This window comes from Rhynchophorus ferrugineus, unplaced genomic scaffold, assembly GCF_030347505.1.
Source record: "Rhynchophorus ferrugineus isolate W39M unplaced genomic scaffold, kcgeb_rfMv2 rfM10, whole genome shotgun sequence".
Classification (NCBI taxonomy): Eukaryota; Metazoa; Arthropoda; class Insecta; order Coleoptera; family Curculionidae; genus Rhynchophorus; species Rhynchophorus ferrugineus.
Window position 1 is genome coordinate 8,349,854 of NW_027472589.1, and position 24,341 is coordinate 8,374,194.

The 24,341-nt window shown below is 30.3% G+C and overlaps 3 protein-coding genes and 1 long non-coding RNA gene across 5 annotated transcripts; 1 reads left to right on the top strand and 3 right to left on the bottom strand.

Moving 5' to 3' along the window:
- Nucleotides 1-3,730: 3,730 nt before the first annotated feature.
- On the bottom strand, nt 3,731-7,452 carry LOC143203786 (adenosine deaminase 2). Of its 2 annotated transcripts, XM_076416062.1 has the most exons (8): nt 7,388-7,452; nt 7,110-7,329; nt 6,057-7,054; nt 5,571-6,003; nt 4,526-4,747; nt 4,191-4,465; nt 4,017-4,132; nt 3,731-3,969 (listed from the first exon to the last, which is right to left on the bottom strand). In XM_076416062.1, exons 3-8 carry the CDS (start codon nt 6,498-6,500, stop codon nt 3,783-3,785), a joined length of 1,677 nt encoding a protein of 558 aa, XP_076272177.1. In that variant the 5' UTR covers nt 6,501-7,054; nt 7,110-7,329; nt 7,388-7,452; the 3' UTR covers nt 3,731-3,782. The 2 variants fall into 2 exon arrangements, with proteins under 2 accessions (XP_076272177.1, XP_076272178.1); XM_076416063.1 differs by lacking the exon at nt 7,388-7,452 and having other exon boundaries at nt 7,110-7,336.
- On the top strand, nt 4,979-6,186 carry LOC143203787 (uncharacterized). Its single transcript, XR_013007435.1, has 2 exons — nt 4,979-5,215; nt 5,260-6,186. It is a non-coding gene; the product is annotated as an uncharacterized LOC143203787 (long non-coding RNA).
- Nucleotides 7,453-18,366: 10,914 nt separating the features above from the next.
- On the bottom strand, nt 18,367-19,089 carry LOC143203790 (uncharacterized). The gene is made up of 3 exons (XM_076416072.1): nt 18,842-19,089; nt 18,706-18,779; nt 18,367-18,647 (listed from the first exon to the last, which is right to left on the bottom strand). The coding sequence occupies exons 1-3, from the start codon at nt 18,951-18,953 to the stop codon at nt 18,474-18,476; spliced, it is 360 nt and encodes a 119-aa protein (XP_076272187.1). The 5' UTR covers nt 18,954-19,089; the 3' UTR covers nt 18,367-18,473.
- A 1,127-nt stretch (nt 19,090-20,216) lies between these two features.
- Nucleotides 20,217-24,301, bottom strand: IleRS-m (Isoleucyl-tRNA synthetase, mitochondrial). The gene is made up of 14 exons (XM_076416064.1): nt 24,057-24,301; nt 23,869-23,991; nt 23,669-23,816; nt 23,420-23,618; nt 23,257-23,370; nt 23,009-23,208; nt 22,786-22,955; nt 22,489-22,725; nt 22,259-22,431; nt 22,081-22,207; nt 21,731-22,026; nt 21,138-21,351; nt 20,639-21,076; nt 20,217-20,557 (listed from the first exon to the last, which is right to left on the bottom strand). The coding sequence occupies exons 1-14, from the start codon at nt 24,222-24,224 to the stop codon at nt 20,321-20,323; spliced, it is 2,844 nt and encodes a 947-aa protein (XP_076272179.1). The 5' UTR covers nt 24,225-24,301; the 3' UTR covers nt 20,217-20,320.
- Between the last annotated feature and the right edge of the window lie 40 nt (nt 24,302-24,341).

Consider the following 24,341-nt stretch of genomic DNA (forward strand, 5'->3'; position numbering starts at 1 on the left):
TGAAAGAGGATTCTACTATTCAGAAGTGGAAAAGTTAAAATTTCGTAATATTCTTTCAGAATATATGGCCCATTTTTTTTCCATTGACCGCTTAAACCTGAGCTATTTTCATTTATTGTCTACTAGTTTTTGTATACAGCAGATACAATTTGACAAAAAAGCCGTTTTACTTAATGTTATAGAACACAAAATATCAAACAGTCTTATTAGACTATTCTAAACAAATTAACACACAGAAATCTATTAAGTTTTCATAATTAAATGATGAATCATAACTGAATATCATAGTCATTTATAACATAATTTAATAGTTTTATTTTTACGACTTTTTATCAGTCAATAACGAATTACAAATATGTTTATAACAATAGAGTGGCTAGGTTCAAGTGGCGCCAATATCAGTGACCCATAATTAACAAGTCAAAACTTGCATTAATGTGATTATTTTTATATTACAATAACAATGTGTGATGTCACTTTTAATTTTTTTGTAAACATTAACATTATCAATATTAAGCATGTTTTTATATATATTTATTAATATATTATTACGAGACGTTGCTGACTAACTTACGATATATCTCTACAGTGAGTTAGGTACTTATATTATTAATTATATTTACCTCTAATAAAATAAAAGTTAGTGGCACTGTTCAGTGTTTTTACTGTCTCCTATTTCAGACCTTTTATCCAAGTAGCTTCTGCCATATTAAGTTGACCTTTACATTTTAGACTGGTCTTCTCAAACATCCCCATAACTCCCCCACCTCCCAAAGTAATTTTACACCAAAGTACATCCCAAAGTATTTAGTTAGCATTGTTACTGTATGGGATAATAAGATTATACAAATTTATTGATAGTTTTGTTATAGATAAATTAAATATTCACAGATTTACTCTTGTTGAACCTTATTCTCCATATCCGGCACCACTTAATTATATTATTACTTGCGTGTTGCAGTTTTAGTTGCTTATATTAACCACCTATAAAATATAAACTATTTCTTAACTCGTAGAACAATGACAACAATAGAATCATACCCAGTGCCCTCTATTGTTTTCAAATTAAACTAAAACTATACAGGCATAACGCTACAGAATTCTTGCATTTTTTGTAATGTAATGTTATTATGTGATATTTAAATCAACAATATGGACAGTGGGCGTGAATAAATATTTTACCTCGCGTTGATAGATACATTTCTGAAAACATATTGTTCACTGATACTAAACAATTCTCCAGGTTACCACTTGTTATTTGTATAGTTAATTACGCCTCATTATACCTGTTGAGAAATGTATTGAAACAAAATGTTCATACGAAATAAATGATGAGTCAATCAAAAATAGGACAATGATGTTTTTCATACGAATTATAGAGTTAATTACTGGCATATAACAGAGAGATGGAAAACCAATACGTCACAATCATATCATCGATAATGAATCATTAAAAACTTGTAACAAAATTGATTATTTCTATTTTATGTTTAGAATTTTTTCGTGTTTTTGATTTTTTTGATTTATATATGACGATTTCAACATTCTCCATCTATCAGAAATGAAATAAACTATTTCTGAACTTGTAGAAAGTGAACAGGAAAAAATCGGTCAAGTGCCCTCTATTGTTTCGAAAATAACATTGATTCATTAACAGATTTCTTTCATTTTTGCTTTTTTAATATCGTAACACCTTTGGCAATCATTCTGTGTGATTCCCCTAGTTTTATTTTTGTATGTGAAGGTTAAATGTATGTCAAAATTATAAAGTTAGTTGCAAATGGTGTGGTGAAACAAAAACAACTAAAGATTTGATATTTCATTGCCACAATGTTTAACCTAAGTTCATGTGTCCCATGATTTAACATTCCATTAACAAATGAAAAGAGTATATATAAATAGGATAAAATTTGATAAGAAACGATCAAGAAATTTATATAAAATTAATTACAATTTTTTTTTTAATTAACATTTTTTTAAAAATATATTTTAAAGTCTCCTTTTACCAACTATGGGTTTATCTGGACTGGGCCTAAAGTTTAACGTGGGCTCCGAACCACGGTCCTTAGCATTAAGCCTACCGATTGGCGAGTGACCAACTTTAGAAATCATCCCAGAAAACATCCGGTCTTACCCAGCCTGGTTACTGGCGTGACTGGGATTATTTTCCTTGTCGGATTTTACACTCTTATCTAGAACATTCACAAATATTAAACAATCACAAACATAAATTTACGACCATGCCTCTATAAATTGTTATGTTATCAATAACTATTTACTTTTATATATATTGAACATTGATACTTTATTCAAAATACTGTTCATCGTTAACTTTCGTTTCACTCTCCTGCAAGAATTATAATACTTGATGATTATCAAATGGAACAAGGAATAATAACTTGTAAATCCAGAAGACATGGCATAGCATTTCCAACAAGATTTTAGTGGATAATACATTGTAAATCCTCCATATCACCTGTCGGTTACATATCTCGTTATCCGATATATCCGTTTATATGAAATACTCGAAAAAAATCAGAAACCATTTGACTACATAATATTAGTGCACCATATTTCTGCTTATGATATTAAAATAAATATTTTTTCCTTTTATAATATGTTCTAAGAAGATGAATAAATTACGGATATATTTACGATATCATAATTGACAAGGGCATTTCTGCCAACAATAAACATTGTTTACACAAATAGCATCAACACACTGGTGAATAAGCAAAAGTTCATTATGCGTAAGTTGTAAGTCGTTAAAATGAAATCAGCAAGATGGTGCCAGATGCCACATCAACTGAACATTTATTAGATTAATGAACTTTTCAAGGAAAAAATCCCTGCATTTTAACAAGAGACATCTCCAAGAGAGGAGAGAAAGTTAAGTCTTAGTGCAGAAAGATAAGAAGAAGAAAAAACGAGTGTTAACAGGTTTGGACCCAATGTGGCGAGAATGATATTTGTCCTGGTATGATTTTTGTTTGAACCTTTTCGAATATGTTTATTCTCTGTCCAAGAAGTATTGAATGCTAAGATTGCTTGATTAAAGCTAACGTTATAAGAGGATGTCTTAACCTTTAATTTAATTCATTATAAAATAATTCCTAATTAGCTAGAATCAAATACACTTAGGGAGGGAAAGAAAACAATATACAATCAACCTACTTATCTTAACGATTATCTTGGTTATGGATCATCCTCTTCATTTAGTAAACAGTTTTTCCCAGTATAATAATATATTTTAATAAACTGCCCCTAGCAACAATTAGTACTTTAATTAACTAATTTTATCCAGCAAAGATGTGTAAGCAAGTCAGCTAGTTTGATGAAAACTATTTTTTCTTATCATTGAAATTATCGTTTTTTTAAGTGAATTTTGGATCACCCAGTGTACAGATATCAGGTGCTATTGAAAAGATTATTTTTTATCAGTAAATAACAATACATGAAACTGTTATTACGTAATATGTAAATCAATTCGGCCAAATTAAATATAAAAGATCCGGATCATATCTAATGGATGTTACATACGATAAGAGAAATAATTCAAGTTCAACATATAAGCTGAGAATATGTTAGAGAAACGATATAACTAATTGAGGACGATAGTTTTTATCGTATATGCATAATAAGGTTAAGGATATACTCACTTAACTTGCTTAATAGTGGAAAATTTTAACGAGTTTGAAGGCGGTGTCGAAATATGTTAAGAAAACGATACTTATTTTTTTTGCTGTATGATTTATTAAGTTAAATTATTTATTATTCATAATTTATACAACACTTTTTGCTTTTCTCTTCATGTCACGTATAAATTCGTCCCATTGCAAATTCCACTCCCGTAAAGCCGTACTTTTCTCATTGTCACCCATGGCGCTGTACTCGATCGAATCTCTGGCCAATTTCTTCAATATTTCCAAACCGAAATCTTCCCAGGTCATAGCCATGAATACCACGTACCTTTTAATAAAATCATTAGCATATATCGATGAAAATTGACTACTAACCAGTCATAACTGAGTCCAGTAGCTAACCACACTGACGGGTCATCATTGCACACCACCACTGGATGACCGTTCGACAATAATACTGCTGCTGGATGGTTCCTTGGATCGTCGTTCAACTGAAAACAGGCCGATCCGATTAACACATTCGAAATTCGGTGTTCCTGAGTGAATTACCTTTAATAATTGATTGGAAATGGGACTTAATTCTACGGCGATATTTCGTTTCCTGGCTTCCCTTAACAGGACGGGATGCTTAGCCAGGGCGTACCCGTGTCCTATCCTCGAACTGTTCAGTAGGATGGCGTCCGCCAGATTCAGATCCGTACGGCCGAACTGATAGGTCTCTCCCGCGTGAAAGAAGAACTTGACGTCTTTCGAGATTCCCAACAGCTCGTCGTAAAAATATGCCAGATCTTTTCCGTCCTCTTCCAGTCCCACAAAATCGAACCCTGATAAGACGCATTATTCGCTACTACTCCGGGAATCGTTATAGTTGCGTATTTTAATACCTGCTATGAAATCGGGATACATCAACTTAAAATACAGCAATCTCTCCAGGTCTGTCTTCAACGTCTCCTTGTCGACACCCCGGTACACGTTATTGATGAACTTCACGCCGATGAAACCGGGATGGGTCCGTTTGAATTCATCGGCGGTCTGTATGAAAGTGTCCAAGAAGTCCTTCGAATCGTACGTCGTGCCATTTAATTCGTATAAAGGCATGAAGGTACCTAAATTATAAATTTATATAATATATATATATATATATATATATATATATATATATATATATATATATATATATATATATATATATATATATATATATATATACATATAGTCTATTCCAAACAGTTGTGACGCACGTCATCAATATGTGCCTGTCGAAAGTTGTAAATTTGTTTTACAGTCAGACAATATTTTATTTCTCATTTTATTCTATTTAAAAAGATATAGAACGCTGTTTGACAAATTCGATCATGTAACCGAATGAGCCGGCAAAAATCGTCCGTTTGTTAATTATAATTATGGGTTATAAACGTGTAAACGTTTTGTTGTAATAAATTTCAAATTAGCTGATCTGAATACGGTCACTAAAATATCTCAAAAAATAAAAAACAATATAACCTTAAATTCAGAAAAAAGAAACCGTCTTTATGCGAAACGGGTGACGAATCAAGATCAGCTTGATATTACCTGTATCAGAGATCAAATATACGAAATGTATAAAAACAGTAAGTAGTTTTTTCAATCAAAACATAATTTATTCCAATTATTTCAGAGAAAATTGTTAGTCTGGAAAGTATCCATTAGAAGCCGAAAGATATGTAACTATTTGAGGGATGTAGAACATCCATTCATATAATGTTGAGTAATATAGGTTTTAAGTGATGTAAAGATAAACCACAGAGGGGTTTAATAAAACCTACAGACATTGCTTTTAAAATAATACCAATTTTAAAACTCTATGCAAAACACATTATTGATTATTCCAATCAGTACCACTCGAAAATAATTGAAAAAATCCACTATAATTAATTCAAAGTCACTTACCTCTTAGTTCCGTATAGAAAACGTTATCCTCGTACAACTCCTCTAGGAGTCGATAAACGTATTTCTTGAAAAACGGTTTATAGCACACCAGGTCATATATGGTGGTGAACGTGGCCTTGAACTTCGCCCAAACTTGTTCTCGGCTCTGATTCGAAGCCTCCGGGCTCAGAGTCATGACGTCCTTTAAAAACCGATCGAAACTCTTGCCTTCTTCCGCGAACTCCTTCCTGTAGATGCTGAGACTTTTCCACGTACAGTTCCGGTCCTGTTTCGCATTTTGCAGTATTTTGAGCTTGAAAATGTCGTTCAAGTAGCATCCGTATACGTTTTCGTTATACGTAAAGTTCGTTATCAGCCAATCTATGCTGACAGCCGCCAAAAAATGTGTGTGTAACGAGGCACCCTTGGGTATCTTCTTTATAAACTGAAAAACCTACGAAAAAATCGTTTCGCTAACGAACCCGTTTTCTTGTCAAAAATACTAACCTTTGATTCGTCGATGTTATTTTTAGAGGTCAGGAAGTTTTGACTGGGCAAGAACGACGAGGAATTCTCGTAAGACCTGTTCAGTTCTTCCTTCTTGAGTCTCAACAAATACTCGTTCACCGTTAGCTCGTCGTCACTGAGAGACGTACTGCCTAGAAACAGTTCCTTTTCCGCGTTCAACAGCTCGTCTCTGCTGGGCTCTGTCGCCGTAAACTTGGCTATCATGACGAGCAGGATACACAACGCACACCAACGCTTACCTCGCGCAGGTAATGAGTTAAACCAATGAAAAGTTACCTTATAAACTAACCGCGCCATTGTTACGCCAGGGGGTAGACGCAAACGACTGAAGTATGTGATTCCCCAACGTCCAATTTGAGAATACGGTACAAAGCCAATCAATAACGTGCTTGTTTCATTTACTTGCGTTATGTTATGAAACATATCGCTGATATACGTAAAATATACGAAATAATTAGATTATTCTCTTAACTTCTCATTTTGGGCAATAGATGTCGTTTTCGCGCGAGTCGTTTTCGTTTTATTGTTTCGTTCGTATCTTCCTCTCTCTTTCACCCTCTGTCTTTTTGAGCAACTCGTAGTAAATGTAATACATGCAAATGTTGAATGAATATGCTTAGTGTATATACACTGCATAAATATTATTCTGCAGAGAAAAAAAACTTTTAGCAGTACAACAAAAACAAATCGCATCCATATTATCTGTAGTTATTATAAAGTGTGTCCCAGATATAAATTCGTTTTTATTTCGCGTACTTTCATTTTGTTTTAGTAGCGATAGAGCCAAGATATGTTATTTAGGAAATCATTTCGGACTAGGGGGGCTCCATTTATTTTAAAAAGAACAGAAAATATTTCGATTTTGACGCACTCGTACATCTACCTTAGAATACATACATAAAGTTTTTATTAGAGTTGAGAACTACCGCCTGTAAGTAGTTGTCAGTCGATAGTCGCAAAACTAGTCGATAGTAAAACTAATCTACTTAAGCTACAATTAATAACTAATCTACTTAAGCTACAATTAATAACTTATACACACAACACTTATACACTAAACAAGCTCGTGTGGTTTGGTACATGTTTCAGGGCCAATTGAAATCGAACTTCGTCTATTCATTTGTCATCATGCGACTCTTCGTTGGTTACCCCATATTTGCATCCCATAGGTCCAAATAGTATTTATTATTGACTGATAAACCAATCCCTTTCGTTTTAGGTCAAGTAGAGAGAATCTTTCGACTAACCAGTACTGACTTTGAGTCTAATCTGCTCTGCTTTTTGTCTAACATGATGTTTCCAATTGAAACTATCATCGAGATATATTCCGAGGTATTTAGCTGATTCTGCTTGAAAAATCGGGCATGCGTCCAGTAATGTAATTAGGCTTTTGTCATTTCGCCGAAACGTATAATTAACATGGACAGATTTGACAGACCTAATAGCTCAAGCTGTATTTTCCAGTGTCTAGTCCATTTATAGACCTTGTTGACCGCTACTTGTACTTTTTCAACAGCCTTGGACAGAGATACATCCTTTGTCATCATAACTGTGTCGTCAGCGGTCAAATAAATGCTTCAACTATTTTTAACTTCGTGGTAACAGACGGAGATGTGCGAATTCCTTCCCGTTTTTAGTTTGAGAGGGGAAAGGACGGAGATAACTCTTTGACATTCTGTGTTATATTATGAATAGATCAGTTCATGTAAATTTATTTTAAATTGGCAAGTGGCAGTGTTAAAAAAAGAATGGAATAATGACACTAAATCTGTTTCATCGTATTTCAATATTCGGAAAGTAACGATGACATAACTTAATAACATTAATTGGTTTATCTCTATTTCATTTCAACATGTGCGTACGAATAAGTTTTTCATCCCTGTCATAAATGAGACGGATATGTATACATTCCTTCTCGGACTTTCTTTGAGGAAAAGAAAAGGAAAGAGATAATTGCAGGACCCTATTACGTTATAATCAAAATTGTAATTTTGAATGATGTAAAATTATTTTTATATGTTAGATATTTGACTTGATTGAAATGAGGAATGGAATAATGACCACTAAATATTTATATCGTATTTTTTCAATCAATCTTTCTCAACTATTTAACCATTGTTAAATTCAATAATAATTTTATTTATCGTCAATAAGGAATATTTTATTATTAGGGATATTATTATTCGTCGAAACTTGAATGAAAGAAGTTTTAACATTCAAAAGGCTTGAACAAACATCGAATCGAAAGGTCAACCAAAAAGACCATATTACCAGACTGACCAGACCAGACTTGTTATTATGATAAAAACAGTATTTTACAACAATCATTCATAATTTTATTTTTTTGTCCTATTACATTAATAAATAATCTTGAAAAATCCAAATCCCAAAATGCTGTTGCATTAATGCACAACAAAACATAAAACCATACATATTACGTATAAATCTATTAGCATAAATTCGACACATTATTTCTTCGAGATTGCAGCAAAGACGGCAAAGCCAGAACGTTAAAAACCAGTCGAATGAAACTAGTCGTACCGAAAACGTAAATATAAAAAAGTTAAGTAAAATCAGTCAGAGTGAAAATAGCAACTGTAAGTACATCGAAAATTATCGATAGTAAAAAGTAGTAAATTACTAAATAGTCGATAGTTCCCAACACTAGTTTTTATCTATTATTAGACACACCAAACCCATCTCACTCGTTCACCATAACAAAATATAGAGAAGGCGAATCTCTCATTCAAGTTTAGCGTTCATTTCCAACCAGAGGGTGCAGCTAACAATATGAGTTGCGGGATATTTAAAATATTTTAATAACAGTAATAATAATAATAGTTAATAGTAAAAATAAAAATGCAATAAAAGTCTTAAAATACATTTTATTTAAGCATATGTAAAATTAACATTCATAGAATTCATAGAATTTTCTATGTTTAATGATAATATAATGATAATATATAAAAAGATATGAAAACGTAATATAAAAAAAATGCCAAAAAACGATTTATACTTTTAAATATACAAAGTTTAATAAAATATTGAATATGGAACATTTTTTATTATCTTAAATATGGCTGAGCCAAATATAGAGTACAGTAAAATATATATGCTGAAGACTATTTATTTTGTAATCTCTTTTTCTGACAAATATTTATTGTAAGTATATAATTGTAAGTAAAATTGACAAAAAACCATTTATACTTTTAAATATACAAAGTTTAATAAAATATTGAATATGGAGCATTTTTTATTATCTTAAATATGGCTGAGCCAAATGTAGAGTACAGTAAAATATATATGCTGAAGACTATTTATTTTGTAATCTCTTTTTCTGACAAATATTTATTGTAAGTATATAATTGTAAGTAAAATTGACAAAAAACGATTTATACTTTTAAATATACAAAGTTTAATAAAATATTGAATATGGAGCATTTTTTATTATCTTAAATATGGCTGAGCCAAATATAAAGTACAGTAAAATATATATGCTGAAGACTATTTATTTTGTAATCTCTTTTTCTGACAAATATTTATTGTAAGTATATAATTGTAAGTAAAATTGACAAAAAACCATTTATACTTTTAAATATACAAAGTTTAATAAAATATTGAATATGGAGCATTTTTTATTATCTTAAATATGGCTGAGCCAAATGTAGAGTACAGTAAAATATATATGCTGAAGACTATTTATTTTGTAATCTCTTTTTCTGACAAATATTTATTGTAAGTATATAATTGTAAGTAAAATTGACAAAAAACGATTTATACTTTTAAATATACAAAGTTTAATAAAATATTGAATATGGAGCATTTTTTATTATCTTAAATATGGCTGAGCCAAATGTAGAGTACAGTAAAATATATATGCTGAAGACTATTTATTTTGTAATCTCTTTTTCTGACAAATATTTATGGTAAGTATATAATTGTAAGTAAAATTGACAAAAAACCATTTATACTTTTAAATATACAAGGTTTAATAAAATATTGAATATGGAGCATTTTTTATTATCTTAAATATGGCTGAGCCAAATGTAGAGTACAGTAAAATATATATGCTGAAGACTATTTATTTTGTAATCTCTTTTTCTGACAAATATTTATTGTAAGTATATAATTGTAAGTAAAATTGACAAAAAACGATTTATACTTTTAAATATACAAAGTTTAATAAAATATTGAATATGGAGCATTTTTTATTATCTTAAATATGGCTGAGCCAAATATAAAGTACAGTAAAATATATATGCTGAAGACTATTTATTTTGTAATCTCTTTTTCTGACAAATATTTATTGTAAGTATATAATTGTAAGTAAAATTGACAAAAAACCATTTATACTTTTAAATATACAAAGTTTAATAAAATATTGAATATGGAGCATTTTTTATTATCTTAAATATGGCTGAGCCAAATATAAAGTACAGTAAAATATATATGCTGAAGACTATTTATTTTGTAATCTCTTTTTCTGACAAATATTTATTGTAAGTATATAATTGTAAGTAAAATTGACAAAAAACGATTTATACTTTTAAATATACAAAGTTTAATAAAATATTGAATATGGAGCATTTTTTATTATCTTAAATATGGCTGAGCCAAATGTAGAGTACAGTAAAATATATATGCTGAAGACTATTTATTTTGTAATCTCTTTTTCTGACAAATATTTATTGTAAGTAAAATTGACAAAAAACGATTTATACTTTTAAATATACAAAGTTTAATAAAATATTGAATATGGAGCATTTTTTATTATCTTAAATATGGCTGAGCCAAATGTAGAGTACAGTAAAATATATATGCTGAAGACTATTTATTTTGTAATCTCTTTTTCTGACAAATATTTATGGTAAGTATATAATTGTAAGTAAAATTGACAAAAAACCATTTATACTTTTAAATATACAAGGTTTAATAAAATATTGAATATGGAGCATTTTTTATTATCTTAAATATGGCTGAGCCAAATGTAGAGTACAGTAAAATATATATGCTGAAGACTATTTATTTTGTAATCTCTTTTTCTGACAAATATTTATTGTAAGTATATAATTGTAAGTAAAATTGACAAAAAACGATTTATACTTTTAAATATACAAAGTTTAATAAAATATTGAATATGGAGCATTTTTTATTATCTTAAATATGGCTGAGCCAAATATAAAGTACAGTAAAATATATATGCTGAAGACTATTTATTTTGTAATCTCTTTTTCTGACAAATATTTATTGTAAGTATATAATTGTAAGTAAAATTGACAAAAAACCATTTATACTTTTAAATATACAAAGTTTAATAAAATATTGAATATGGAGCATTTTTTATTATCTTAAATATGGCTGAGCCAAATATAAAGTACAGTAAAATATATATGCTGAAGACTATTTATTTTGTAATCTCTTTTTCTGACAAATATTTATTGTAAGTATATAATTGTAAGTAAAATTGACAAAAAACGATTTATACTTTTAAATATACAAAGTTTAATAAAATATTGAATATGGAGCATTTTTTATTATCTTAAATATGGCTGAGCCAAATATAAAGTACAGTAAAATATATATGCTGAAGACTATTTATTTTGTAATCTCTTTTTCTGACAAATATTTATTGTAAGTATATAATTGTAAGTAAAATTGACAAAAAACGATTTATACTTTTAAATATACAAAGTTTAATAAAATATTGAATATGGAGCATTTTTTATTATCTTAAATATGGCTGAGCCAAATATAAAGTACAGTAAAATATATATGCTGAAGACTATTTATTTTGTAATCTCTTTTTCTGACAAATATTTATTGTAAGTATATAATTGTAAGTAAAATTGACAAAAAACGATTTATACTTTTAAATATACAAAGTTTAATAAAATATTGAATATGGAACATTTTTTATTATCTTATATATGGCTGAGCCAAATATAGAGTACAGTAAAATATATATGCTGAAGACTATTTATTTTGTAATCTCTTTTTCTGACAAATATTTATTGTAAGTATATAATTGTAAGTAAAATTGACAAAAAACGATTTATACTTTTAAATATACAAAGTTTAATAAAATATTGAATATGGAGCATTTTTTATTATCTTAAATATGGCTGAGCCAAATATAAAGTACAGTAAAATATATATGCTGAAGACTATTTATTTTGTAATCTCTTTTTCTGACAAATATTTATTGTAAGTATATAATTGTAAGTAAAATTGACAAAAAACCATTTATACTTTTAAATATACAAAGTTTAATAAAATATTGAATATGGAGCATTTTTTATTATCTTAAATATGGCTGAGCCAAATATAGAGTACAGTACAATATAAGTAATGCTCTTCCACATTTCGGTTTGTAATCAGCCTGTGTAAAACGTACACTACAAATCATTTTATTCTTATTTAAGACCTCACAAGAGATTCCCATTAGTTTTTCATTATTTATTGCTAAAAGCCATCTCTGGCATAGAACAGGATCCCTAGGCAAGCTGTACATTCTATTTGAAACGGTACTACATCTTGGGACGCAACACCTATGAGATGTCTTTAGATTTAAACAAATCATTTTAACTAAAAAAGAGCCATAAAAACACATTAAACAAAACAAGAATATTTAATACCTGCTTATACGTTTTTTAAGTTTGCTTTGTCAGCCTTGTTGAAAAATGCATCCAATTCTTTCTATATAAATCAAATTGTTTCTATAGGAAGTATATAATTACGTCTTCTCATCTTCTAGAACAGTCTTCTGAAAGCTGAACGAACAAACTAAAACACTGTTTCACATGCGCCCATATAAGATCCTCTTCTAAATTTCAAATATTTGGTGTTCACTGTTCCAGTCTTAAAGTTCGCACACTGAACTGCGAACTCCTGCTCGAATTCCTGTGAACTATGTTGATTCCCAACAACTTCAGCCGGCCTTTGGTGGCCTTACACTTTGAACTGTGATGTATGTGCCGTGAATCCATGGACTAGGGATATTTTTCAATGCTTGAATATTTCTTATTTTTATAGCTAGTAGTCTTTGAGTACCTTCAATCCACATATTTTGACGTTACAGCTTGAGCTGCGATATTTTTGCACGAACTGCACTTAATTAAACCAAGGAATGCTTCGGATAACTGCGGATCGATTGCCAATCCAACGTTAACCTGTTTTCTTTTATTGATAATAATTTTTATTCCGGTTAATATAAAATGGGAAAGGGTTTAGAACAGAAAACCGATTAATATACTTTAACAACTGCCAAGAAAGGAAGGCGACAGACCAAACCAATCGAGCTCGTTCGCCATTCAGCCAGGCGTAAAACAGATGCCTATGGAATGAGATATTATAGTTATATATTATAGCGTAGTACTCCAGGCTTCTATCCACGTATGGTTCTGAAAATAACCCTTAACATTTTGACGACGTTTCGCCAGAATCTCACCTACCATCTTCAGGTATTGTTTTATTTTATTCTACTTCTTGTTACTGGACTTTAATACGAATTTCGTATTTGATTTGGAGTGGAAGATTGTTTCCACATGGTTTAGGTTGAAATTAAATTTCGGTTGTCGCAAATTGATAGGCATGAAATTCCTCGAGACGACTTGGACAGTGAATTTTTGGAATTGGGTCAAATTTCAAGAGAAGAATGTGGCAATTCATGTCAATGGTACTTGAATGGTGGTACAGCCTCCGAGAGCAGGAAGAACCATACAAGAATTTAAAAAATCGAGGATTCCTGCTTTTTGCTGCACTTTGGACCTGTCCTTCGATAAATGTTTCAAACTTTATGAAATTGTATGTGGAAAATTTCCTATACAGAGAAGGTAATCATGAAGAGATGGTTTTGAGTTTCAAATTTGATAGAAGTTGATCTCAAATTAGAAGCTACTGGGAAAGGTCGGAGATCGTGTTTGATTCCTTCCCTGACGAGAACTGACTCTGACTCTGACCGTTTTATTCTGGCACTGACAAGAGCTTTAGTATCACTTAATTGTTTTTATTAAATATCCGAAACTACTACATTGTATTTATTATTAAATTATATTTAGTATCATATTATATTTATATATTATATAATTTTACATTAAGTTAGCTTCAGTAATATAACAGGTCAATTGAAAAGCCTCCGGCCTGACAGATAGACGGTGCTACCAGAACTGTCGGATCATTAGTTTGTGAATTATAGCATTTTGAGTGAAGCAACTTTTGTTATTGTGAAGAAAATGGATAAAAAGATAAATTTCGCGTGTTGATAAAATATTCCTTTTTGAAGAGAAAAAATACAATTGAAGCAAAAACTTGGCTTGATGCCGAGTTTCCGGACACTGCCCCAGCAAAATCAACCATCAATTATTGGTATGCTAAGTTGAGACGTGGTGAAATGAGCACCGAAGACGGTGAACGCTGTGGGCGCCCAAAAGAGATTGTTACCGACGAAAACACTAAAAAAGTCCACAAAATGATTTTGATTGACCGTAAATTGAAATTGAATGGAATAGCAGGCACTCTAAAGATATCAACTGAACGTGTACATCATATAATTCACGTATAATTGGGGTATGAGAAAGCACTGTGCAAAGTGGTTGCCGCGCGAGCTCACTTTTGACCAAAAACAACGACGGAATGATTTGGAATAATTTTGATGACACATGGAATAATTTGCATTGACTACCTTGAAAAAGGAAGGACCATCAACAGCGACTATTACATAGCGTTATTAGACCGTTTGAAGGACGAATTCGCCTAAAAACGGCCGCATTTGAAGAAAAAGAAAGTGCTGCTTCACCAAGTCAGTAAAAATTATGGCAAAAATCCATGAATTGGGCTTCGAATTGCTTCCTCATCCACCGTATTCTCCAGATCTGGCCTCCAGCGACTATTTCCTGTTCTCAGATATCAAAAGAATACTCGCTGGGAAGAAATTTTCGTCGAATGAAGAGGTGATCGCCGAAACTGAGGCCTATTTTGAATCAAAGGACAAATCGTACTACAAAAATGGCATCGAAAAGTGGGAGGGTCGCTGTAATCAGTGTATCACCCTTGAAGGGAATTATGTTGAATAAAAAAAATAATTTTGCCAAAAAATGTGTTTTACTACGGTAGGACTTTTCAATTAACCTCTGACGTATAATTTGCAAGAACTGGGAACATCGTAAATTCAAATTAGACTCTCTAGTAAGATTGATTGGGTATATGAAGTTAATGACACTCATTCAAATTAATTTTCACTTTATAATTTGGTATAAAATTTGTTATAATTAAAAATATAAAGTTTTATTTGTACAATATATTTGTACAATTTAAAAAGTTATTTTCGAGACATACTTTATCTTGAGACGTATCTTGTTTGCTATGCCTCAACAATAATATTTAATAAACATTCCGATTTCGACCATTTGCTCCAAATTGACCTTAAGAAATTGCATCATTCAAAAAAAATATTTATATTTCATAGTATTGACTTGTTTTATTTATTGGTGAAGCGTTTCTTGGGTAAATTACGAAAAATAAATATGTTTCATATAAAAAGGTGTTCTATAATAATCAAAAATAATTAAAGGGAGGTGGATTTTTTGGACTAACGAGTTAATAAGAAAATATATTATACTGATAATAATAATAATAATATTAATAATATTCTGATAAGTTATCAGTTGTTGATCCTACGTCAGTTATGTGAACCCCAACATCGATTTTATATAAATATCCTCGCTTTGTTGCACGATTATGACCAAAAAAAAGTAAGAGTTTTGAAATAAAAGGCATTTGGCATTATTTACCCTTTGAACTACTCGAAACAGTTGTTGAAACAAAATATCAAATACTAATATTATTTGCAATAACATCACAATTTGTCACAGTAGTAAATATACCAATGGCCAACAAAAGAACCTCTGCAAAAGTTTTCCAAACCAACCAGTCTAAATCTTACATATTTTTGGAAGCTAGAAACGCATCTGACATCAGTTTTTTTCTTCTTAGTATTATTATTTATTATAGTAATCTAGCAAAATAACACTATTTGTTTTTATCTAAATTTTTTAATTCGTTTGATTCAGTGTTGTCATCTCAAACGGCTAGTATTCTAGCGTCATCTGCAAATGTAACAGCAACATTTTTATTGAATATAGATAAGCCCCAACTGTACAACAGATAAAGGACTGGGCCCACTTCCCTGAGGCACACCTGCTTTTAAGTTTTTTTGTTGTCAATATTTTGTATTGACTCCGGAACTCACACAATATAACATAACTTTTCTACTTACAATTATATTAAAGTACTAAAGCGCGAATATTGTTTTTTAATATTATTTTATGTTAGAAAATATTGTGTTATGTTCTGGAAATAGTCGTTTATTTTTCTCTATAAGTTTCATTCATAGAATTTCCACCTATATGAGGAATTTTGTTATTATCTGTGAACTGAGTCACAGTAATGTTGTTCATGTTGATATTTCATGATTTCTGGTAATGTTTCACCATCTCTATTATGTTCTAATGATCTAGTTAGTCTTGCTATTCAAGTACATTACCCATATTTAAAAAAAAATCAAGACATTTGTAAGAGTCGAACAATCATCTTTTTGGGATCTATTAAAGTTTTATGCAAATTTGTTTTGTTTTATCTTTGTTACTCCAATCGCAAACAAAACATAGACACATTTTAAATCCTTTGCGTTAACTAAAGAACATGGGGGCATTAAATATCGAAAGTAAATCATGAAATGTGGTTAATTTAAGATTTTCGTAGGTTCAGATGAGATTAAAAAACAAAAGTATTTTAATAATACACGTTTTAAACTTCGTCTTCATACTGATATATTAAAAAATGAAAAATTGATTGATACCCAGTTTGGAGTAAATTATTGAAATACTAGATTCCTCGACAACGTCTAGAATAAAATATAATTTTAAAATATTATGTCTGTATATTATTCTAATAGTTTTTATAATAATTAATTATTAAAAATTGTTACTAAATGTGTAGTTAATGTATTTTCGTTTAAATTTATAACTCTTGTTTTATGTATTCCAGCCGCCAAAGGTCTTTTTAATGTAGATCTGTCCAATATTTTATCTACGAGGACAACTGAATGGAGAGGAAATAAAAAAGGACAAAAACAGAGAAGGAAAAACAGCGAGAAAAACTTGTTGATGTTGATATAGAAGATGATCTATAGTATTTTGTGCTGTTGGACATAATACATTTCTGTAATCAAAATAAACTATTATATTTTGGGAGAGCTTGAGGTTTTTACATTTCCGATGCCAAAAATTTCGACTTAATTTCGGGAAATGTGTTCATTAATCTAGTGCTAGTACCTGAAACTATCCGCAACAACGAAAGTACCCACTAAAATCAGTAGGGCAACCATATCACTGACTTGAATGCAAAAAAACGTAAAAACCTCATAAAAACCGAAATTATTTATTAACAATTAAAGTTGTAGTAAAGTAAGTAATAGAAACTTTAATAAAATTAAGTTCAATTCATTTATATGCAACTCCAGTTAAATATTACTAACTCTGGTAAAAAAGTTCCTGGAGTAAGAATATATGTGACATAAAAACAAATATATAAGGTTTAATTTTATTTCCAGAAGAAAGACAGAAGATTTAGAGGGTGGAAGATTATCTGTGATCTCCAGTTGATTTTATAGTGATTTTTTATGTTTTCGAAATAAAATATTATTTAAAGCAATATTTATTAATAAAAATTAGAAAAAGATATAATGCTTAATATTATTCACATTTATATTTATGGTTGGAATATTAAATAATAATTTTATTCACTATTCTATTGTTGTTAACTTTAACGAAAATAATCAAAGTATTCATATATTTTGTTAGTTCTAGTGTCATTATCTGAAAATGTCACCAATAACGAAAGTATACACTAAAATCAGTAGAGCAACTACAGCACTGACTTTCTTTTTAATGTTATCAGTGCCATCACGAAAGAAACCTGATCGTCCTCACAAAACCCGAAATTATTAATCAATAATTAAAATTGCTGCCAAATTCTGAAATATGAGCGCTAACAAAATTAAGTCAAATAATTTAAATGCAATTCCAATATAATGCTACTAATTCTGGTGAATATGTGAAAAGTTACTAGAGTAAGAATATGTGCTATATAAAAGCAAATATATAAGGTTTAATTTTACTTCCCGGGTTATTATTTACCATCTTCACTCGAATCTTTTTGGTGTTCTTTTTTATGATTTCAAAATAATATATTATTTAAAGTGATATTTATTAATAAGAATTAAAAAAAGATCTGATGCTTAACATTATTCACATTTATATTTATCCTTGGAATATTAAATAATAATTTTATCCACTATTCTATTGCTGTTAACTTCGACGAAGGTAATAAAGTATTCATTTATTTTTTAAATGATGGCCGAACACCCGAATCGCCAGGATCTATACACCCGATCGAGGGAAGACACACCGTATCATTGAGTTGCATTTTTAGCTTAGCATCCTCGACGTCGTGATGGTGATTGTACAAAAATATATATATCATCAAAGATAATTTAGAATCATCGTCCAGTTCCTGAAAGTTATTAATTATAAGCAATGTCATCACAAAATTTTATTTAATTCGTATTTACTTCCTGTAAATCTACGGTTTGGTTAAATAATTCATGCCCACGTAATATATGGGTCTTCAGGAATTCGTATCTTTCTAAAAGGAGATATAGTTTCCTCATCATTCAGGTTATTCGATAGAAAAAAGAACGAACTTACCAGACGGAGGCACCTGTATCACGATTTCCACGAATCTGTCTTCGTCGATCTCCTCTATCTGCCCCGAGGCGAACGCCAAGAAGCAAAATATCACAAGCGCGATAGTTCTCATCTTTCGATCAGTTATCACCGTTAAACCACGCTTCAAACTAATATATGCCAATAAACAGCTAATACCTGTCTGTTATTTAATCTCGATAAAATGTTGTAAATCATATTCGGATCATGGCTTGATATTAAGGAAAACATTTAATATTTGTACTCCATCATTTCATATCGTCATGGTACTAAAGCAAATTCAACTGCGAGCGACTCTAAGCATGAGGATTTAAGGATGTGTGTCAGAAATAGAGTTTCTTATCAGATGCTGATGGATTATTGTTTACATCTTTACGTGTGTCGTTCGACTACCAAGATACGTACAATAACATGCACTTGATAACAATACGTCATCGCATAAGCCCGGCGCTTTTAATCGGGCTTGTTAATAATAAAATACGACGACTCATGTTTTAAAAAATGCAGGTTTCCTCGTAATTATATAAATAAATATCATCTTCATCACTTGATTTGTATCAAAGTTTTACTTGCAAGCCCTTTCTAGGCTCCCTCATGATCTTTAGTTTACTTATTTCAGGTTAACATACCTCTGGTATCCTGTATCCCCGTTCCTAACAAAGCTCTTACCAAGCAATTATTCTGTTCGCTGTTAGTTTGAACTCTCCAGACTATCCATGGAATAATACACCAACTTCATAATTTTTCTACTGTGAAAGAAAATGACCTATAACTTGTATCATAACAATTATACTCGCAATGTACTCATCCGGGGCTATTAAATCCTTCAATTCTAGTAAGAACTACTGAAAGTTTGCACGGAACGTTATTGTGGAAAAAATCTTTTCTAATTCAGCACCTTCCTTCGCCATCTCTCTACCATGAAAGGAATAGGCCTATAATTTGCACCATAACAGACCTAAAACAATATATCCATCCACTGCTACATCTTTCAACTCTATTGAGGAACTGACTAAAGTAGAGTGTCAGTGTGAAAAAAAATTTTTTTCATCAACCATATTTATTCACCATCTTTTTAACCATAAAAGAAATGGTTTTAAAAATCGCATGAAAATACTCATCTTATTAAGGCGACGTCTAGAGTATTTATTGAATATTAATACCTATGTCAGACTGCAACTTACTCGCCCAAACGCTCTTTCAACATTTTCAATTCAATTCCATCTCCTTGTATACTCAGTTCCCACTATACTTACCTTCTGCTTAACATCTCTCTATTCCACGCACTGAAATCATTTATTCCATGTCTGATTAATTATTAATCTTTATAATCTAAATTATTACTCAATTTAGATCTAATGCATCATAAACATTTTTAATGTAATTTATCTTTGCTGTATATTATAAAAATTTGGCAATATATCACATTTTTAGATACAAAAAAGAACATACAATAAGAATCTAAGCAGCAATGATTTTTTTATTGTGTTCCATTTCATTTAACACATTTTTACACTTCAAACATAATGTGTCCTCAATTTCTGATTGCATCAATCTGCACCTAGGGCAACTCTTTTTTGTACTCTTTGAGAGCTTAATTTGAAACCCGGATTCAACAATACTGTCTTTAACACACACTTTGGCTACTTGAAATATATCTTTCAATTGATCTTCTATCTCATCTTCGTTCCCTACACTCTAGAAAAGAAAAACACTTGTTTTAAAAATATATAATGGATGAGAGATGTTGAGTTAGGAGAGTTTCATAAATTAGCTTACCATTAATAACTGGTAATTTGTTTTATCCATTTCCAAAGTTAAATCAAACAGAGGACTATTGGTCAAATCATCACATTTATAAATATCTGATCTTATCTGAAGAACCAACTCCATTATTTTCTCAACATTACTATCATTCCACTGTGGATTCGCATCAATCTTGGGGCCAGTGAAAAAAGTGTCCGATGTTTTTTGTTGAAAACTGGCATATAGCTCCTCAACTAAATGAGGTAGGATACCTCCAACGGATCTTGTAACTATATTGAACAATTGTAGAAGAACATATTGGGCTGATCTTCTTGATGAGCTTTGTTCTGGCTCACAGTATAATCTGTCCTTGATAGCAGTAAAGTACAGTGCTGATACTTGATTAGTTAAAAACGGTAATAGTGTTGTGTTAATTCTTTGAAAATTGTAAGACTCAATGTGCATTTTCGTCTAGTAATAAAGAAATATAGTTAACATCTTTATATAGAAAATAATACAAAATTATTCATACCTTGTTAAAATAATCCCAGATACAATGCAACATATATTTATCAATAAGCAGAAGATTTTCAGAATCATTCTCATTATACTCATAATTATTCAAAGCCCCTAAACAAAATCGCATAGAACTGCGAATTTTTTGTACTTCATCCTTCGCTTGATTCAACATGTTACTACTTACAGGAGCTGATGTAACATGATTCGCATGACATGCAACCCACCATCTAAAACAATAAGAATAATTAGACACAATACTTAAGCCAAATCCTTCTTTTTGCTCTCTGAGATTGTATTTGCAGGAATAATTTGTTGAATTGTAAAGCGACTCTTGTAAAGATTACCAAATCCGCAATATGCAAAAAACATGCAAACACTTGTTTTTAATGAGTACATCATAATACATACTCAAGATAATGTGTGAAAGATAATCACTGGAAGACGCAACCAGCAGCCGAATAATACATAGTTGTATATGAAATAAAAAATAATAAATGCGAAAATACAAAGTACTGAATGACCTGACTTCTTAGAAAGTAACAAATAATTTAACTTTTTATTTTTAAAGAAAACCTAGAATTTTAAATGCTACAAATAATAACTTACCTTAAAGTATCTACTCCATATGGCTTTTGTCCTTTTTTTCCTTCCACAACATCTATTGGATCAACGACATTACCCAACGATTTCGACATTTTAATACCATCTTTATCAACTGCAAACCCATGTACATATATTGCTTTATAAGGGGCTTGATTTCTGATAGCTACGGATGTCATTAAGCTAGCTTGAAACCACCCCGTAAACTGATCAACTCCCTCCAAGTACAAATCTGCTACCTGACAATCCGGTAGAACGTTAGACCATGATATACCACTATCGAACCATATATCAAAAATATCCTACAACACTAAGGTTGGATAGAATTTAATTTAAGAGCTAACATCAACAATTACCTGGCTTTTATTAAATAGTTCATGAGTTGCTGCATATTGTTTTGGTAGAAGGTCTTTTGTAGACAATTTCCACCAAAAATCTGTACCATTCTTTTGTAATTTATCACATAAATGATCAATAACATTTCTACAATCACCAAAATCAGTAAAAATTATATATGAATATTAGTCGTAATACTTATTCAGTAATGTTTCTCCTGATTCCACATTATAAAAAACAGGAATGGGCACACCCCATTTCCTTTGTCTTGATATACACCAATAAGGCCTCTTTAAAATTTGATTAACTAAAGTTTTCTTGTAAATGTCACTTCTTTCTTCAGGTATAATTTTGATATTATCCAATAATTCCTAGAAGGACTGCAGTTAATTGGTTTAAACCTTATGGATTGACTAAAGATGACCTACCACTGCTTTGTTTTTAATCTGTTCTGTATCAATGAACCATTGTTTGCTAGCTTTAATAATAACAGGTTGTTTTGTTCTCCAGTCGTATGGATAACTATGCTCAATTTTACCTAAATGCAAAACATCTTCAGATAATAATTTTAAGACTGTATCATTTCCTTCAGTTAAAACAAATTTATTTGCCAAATATTCACCAGCATCTAACAAATAGCACCCCTCATCATTAACTAAGTCAACCTAAATAATAAAGGAATTTGGTAGTAATGGAATGTTATTAAAAATGCATACTTTACTAACAATGGGCATTTTATATTTATGACCAACAAGAAAGTCATCCGGGCCATGAGCAGGAGCTGTGTGAACTAATCCAGTCCCTTTACTACTTGTAGCATGATCAGAGTGTAAGAAATTACTAATATTATCATTATATATAGGATGATAATAAGTCGCCTTATCCAGCATATCTCCTTTAAAATATATAAATAACAGTTCACAAAAATAGCTGAAGAAACAAAACTACCTGAATGAACACCCAATAATTGATATTCACAATTTGTTTCCTTACAGAAGCTTTCCAGAAGATCTGTAGCAATAATATAGAGATCCTTATCATTTGGATCTGGTTTTTTTATCACACAATATGACAGTTTATTATTATAGCAAATAGCTTGATTACTCGGTAATGTCCATGGAGTAGTAGTCCATATAACAGCATATACCCTAAATTATTCAATCAGTTTTACTTTTACATAATGATATAAATTCTACCTTTTATCATGAAAATTTGGAACATTGGGAATATCCTTAATTTTGATTCGGATATAAACACTGGGGCTTACATGTTGTTCATTGTATTCTAACTCAGCTTCAGCTAGAGCTGTTCTAAAATAATACAAGCTGTAGTTTTTTAATTGATTGTTGCATAAATTACCTAGATGTAGGGCTCCAATATATTGGTTTTATATCTCTGTATATAAATCCCTTTTCATATAAATTAAAAAACTGTTGGAGCTGATTAGTTATATAGTTTATATTTTTTGTTTCATAGTGATTTTTCCAATCTCCTATAACTCCCCAAGACATAAATGTACCTTTTTGTTGTTTTACAGTCTTGTCAGCAAATTCTCTGGCTAAAAAAATTAAATTATAATTTCAAATTTACTGAGATCTATGTTAATACCTTTAGATCTTATATCTAGTGCATTTATATTGTTACTATTACTTAAAGCTTTTAGTTCAATTGGTAGACCATGACAATCCCATCCAGGTACAAAATCTACTTTTGTTTTATTTAAAATTTTATATCTCAATATAACATCTTTGAGAATCTGTAACAGATATTTACATGGTATATGTTTAATTTTTTTATTTTTAGCTTACTTTATTAATAGCATGACCCATATGGGGTTTTCCGTTAGCATATGGAGGTCCATCATGCAAAATAAATGTTGGACCTTTTAGCTGTTCTTTTTGCCAATAATATAAACTATCAAAAGCTGCTGTCTAAAATATTATATAATGTATTTTTAGAAATAATTTATATCTAATTCATTAAATTAACTTAATACCTTATATATATCTTTATCTCTTTGCACTAACTTCTGTGGCTCAAGTCGAAGGGGAACTTTTGTTTTTGGTAGTAAAACTGTATGGCTATAAAGACTAGATTTAGATGCTGCTTTAGTGCAATATAAGGTTTTGCTAATTTTAATAATAGTCTGATTGATTCTTAACATACTTATTAGGTATTATACTTGTTATAAATTACAAAAATTATTGGTTAGATCTCAAGTGAGGTTATTTAAGATGACAGTAGATCAAACGAATTTAATTAATTATCTTGTATATCTGGT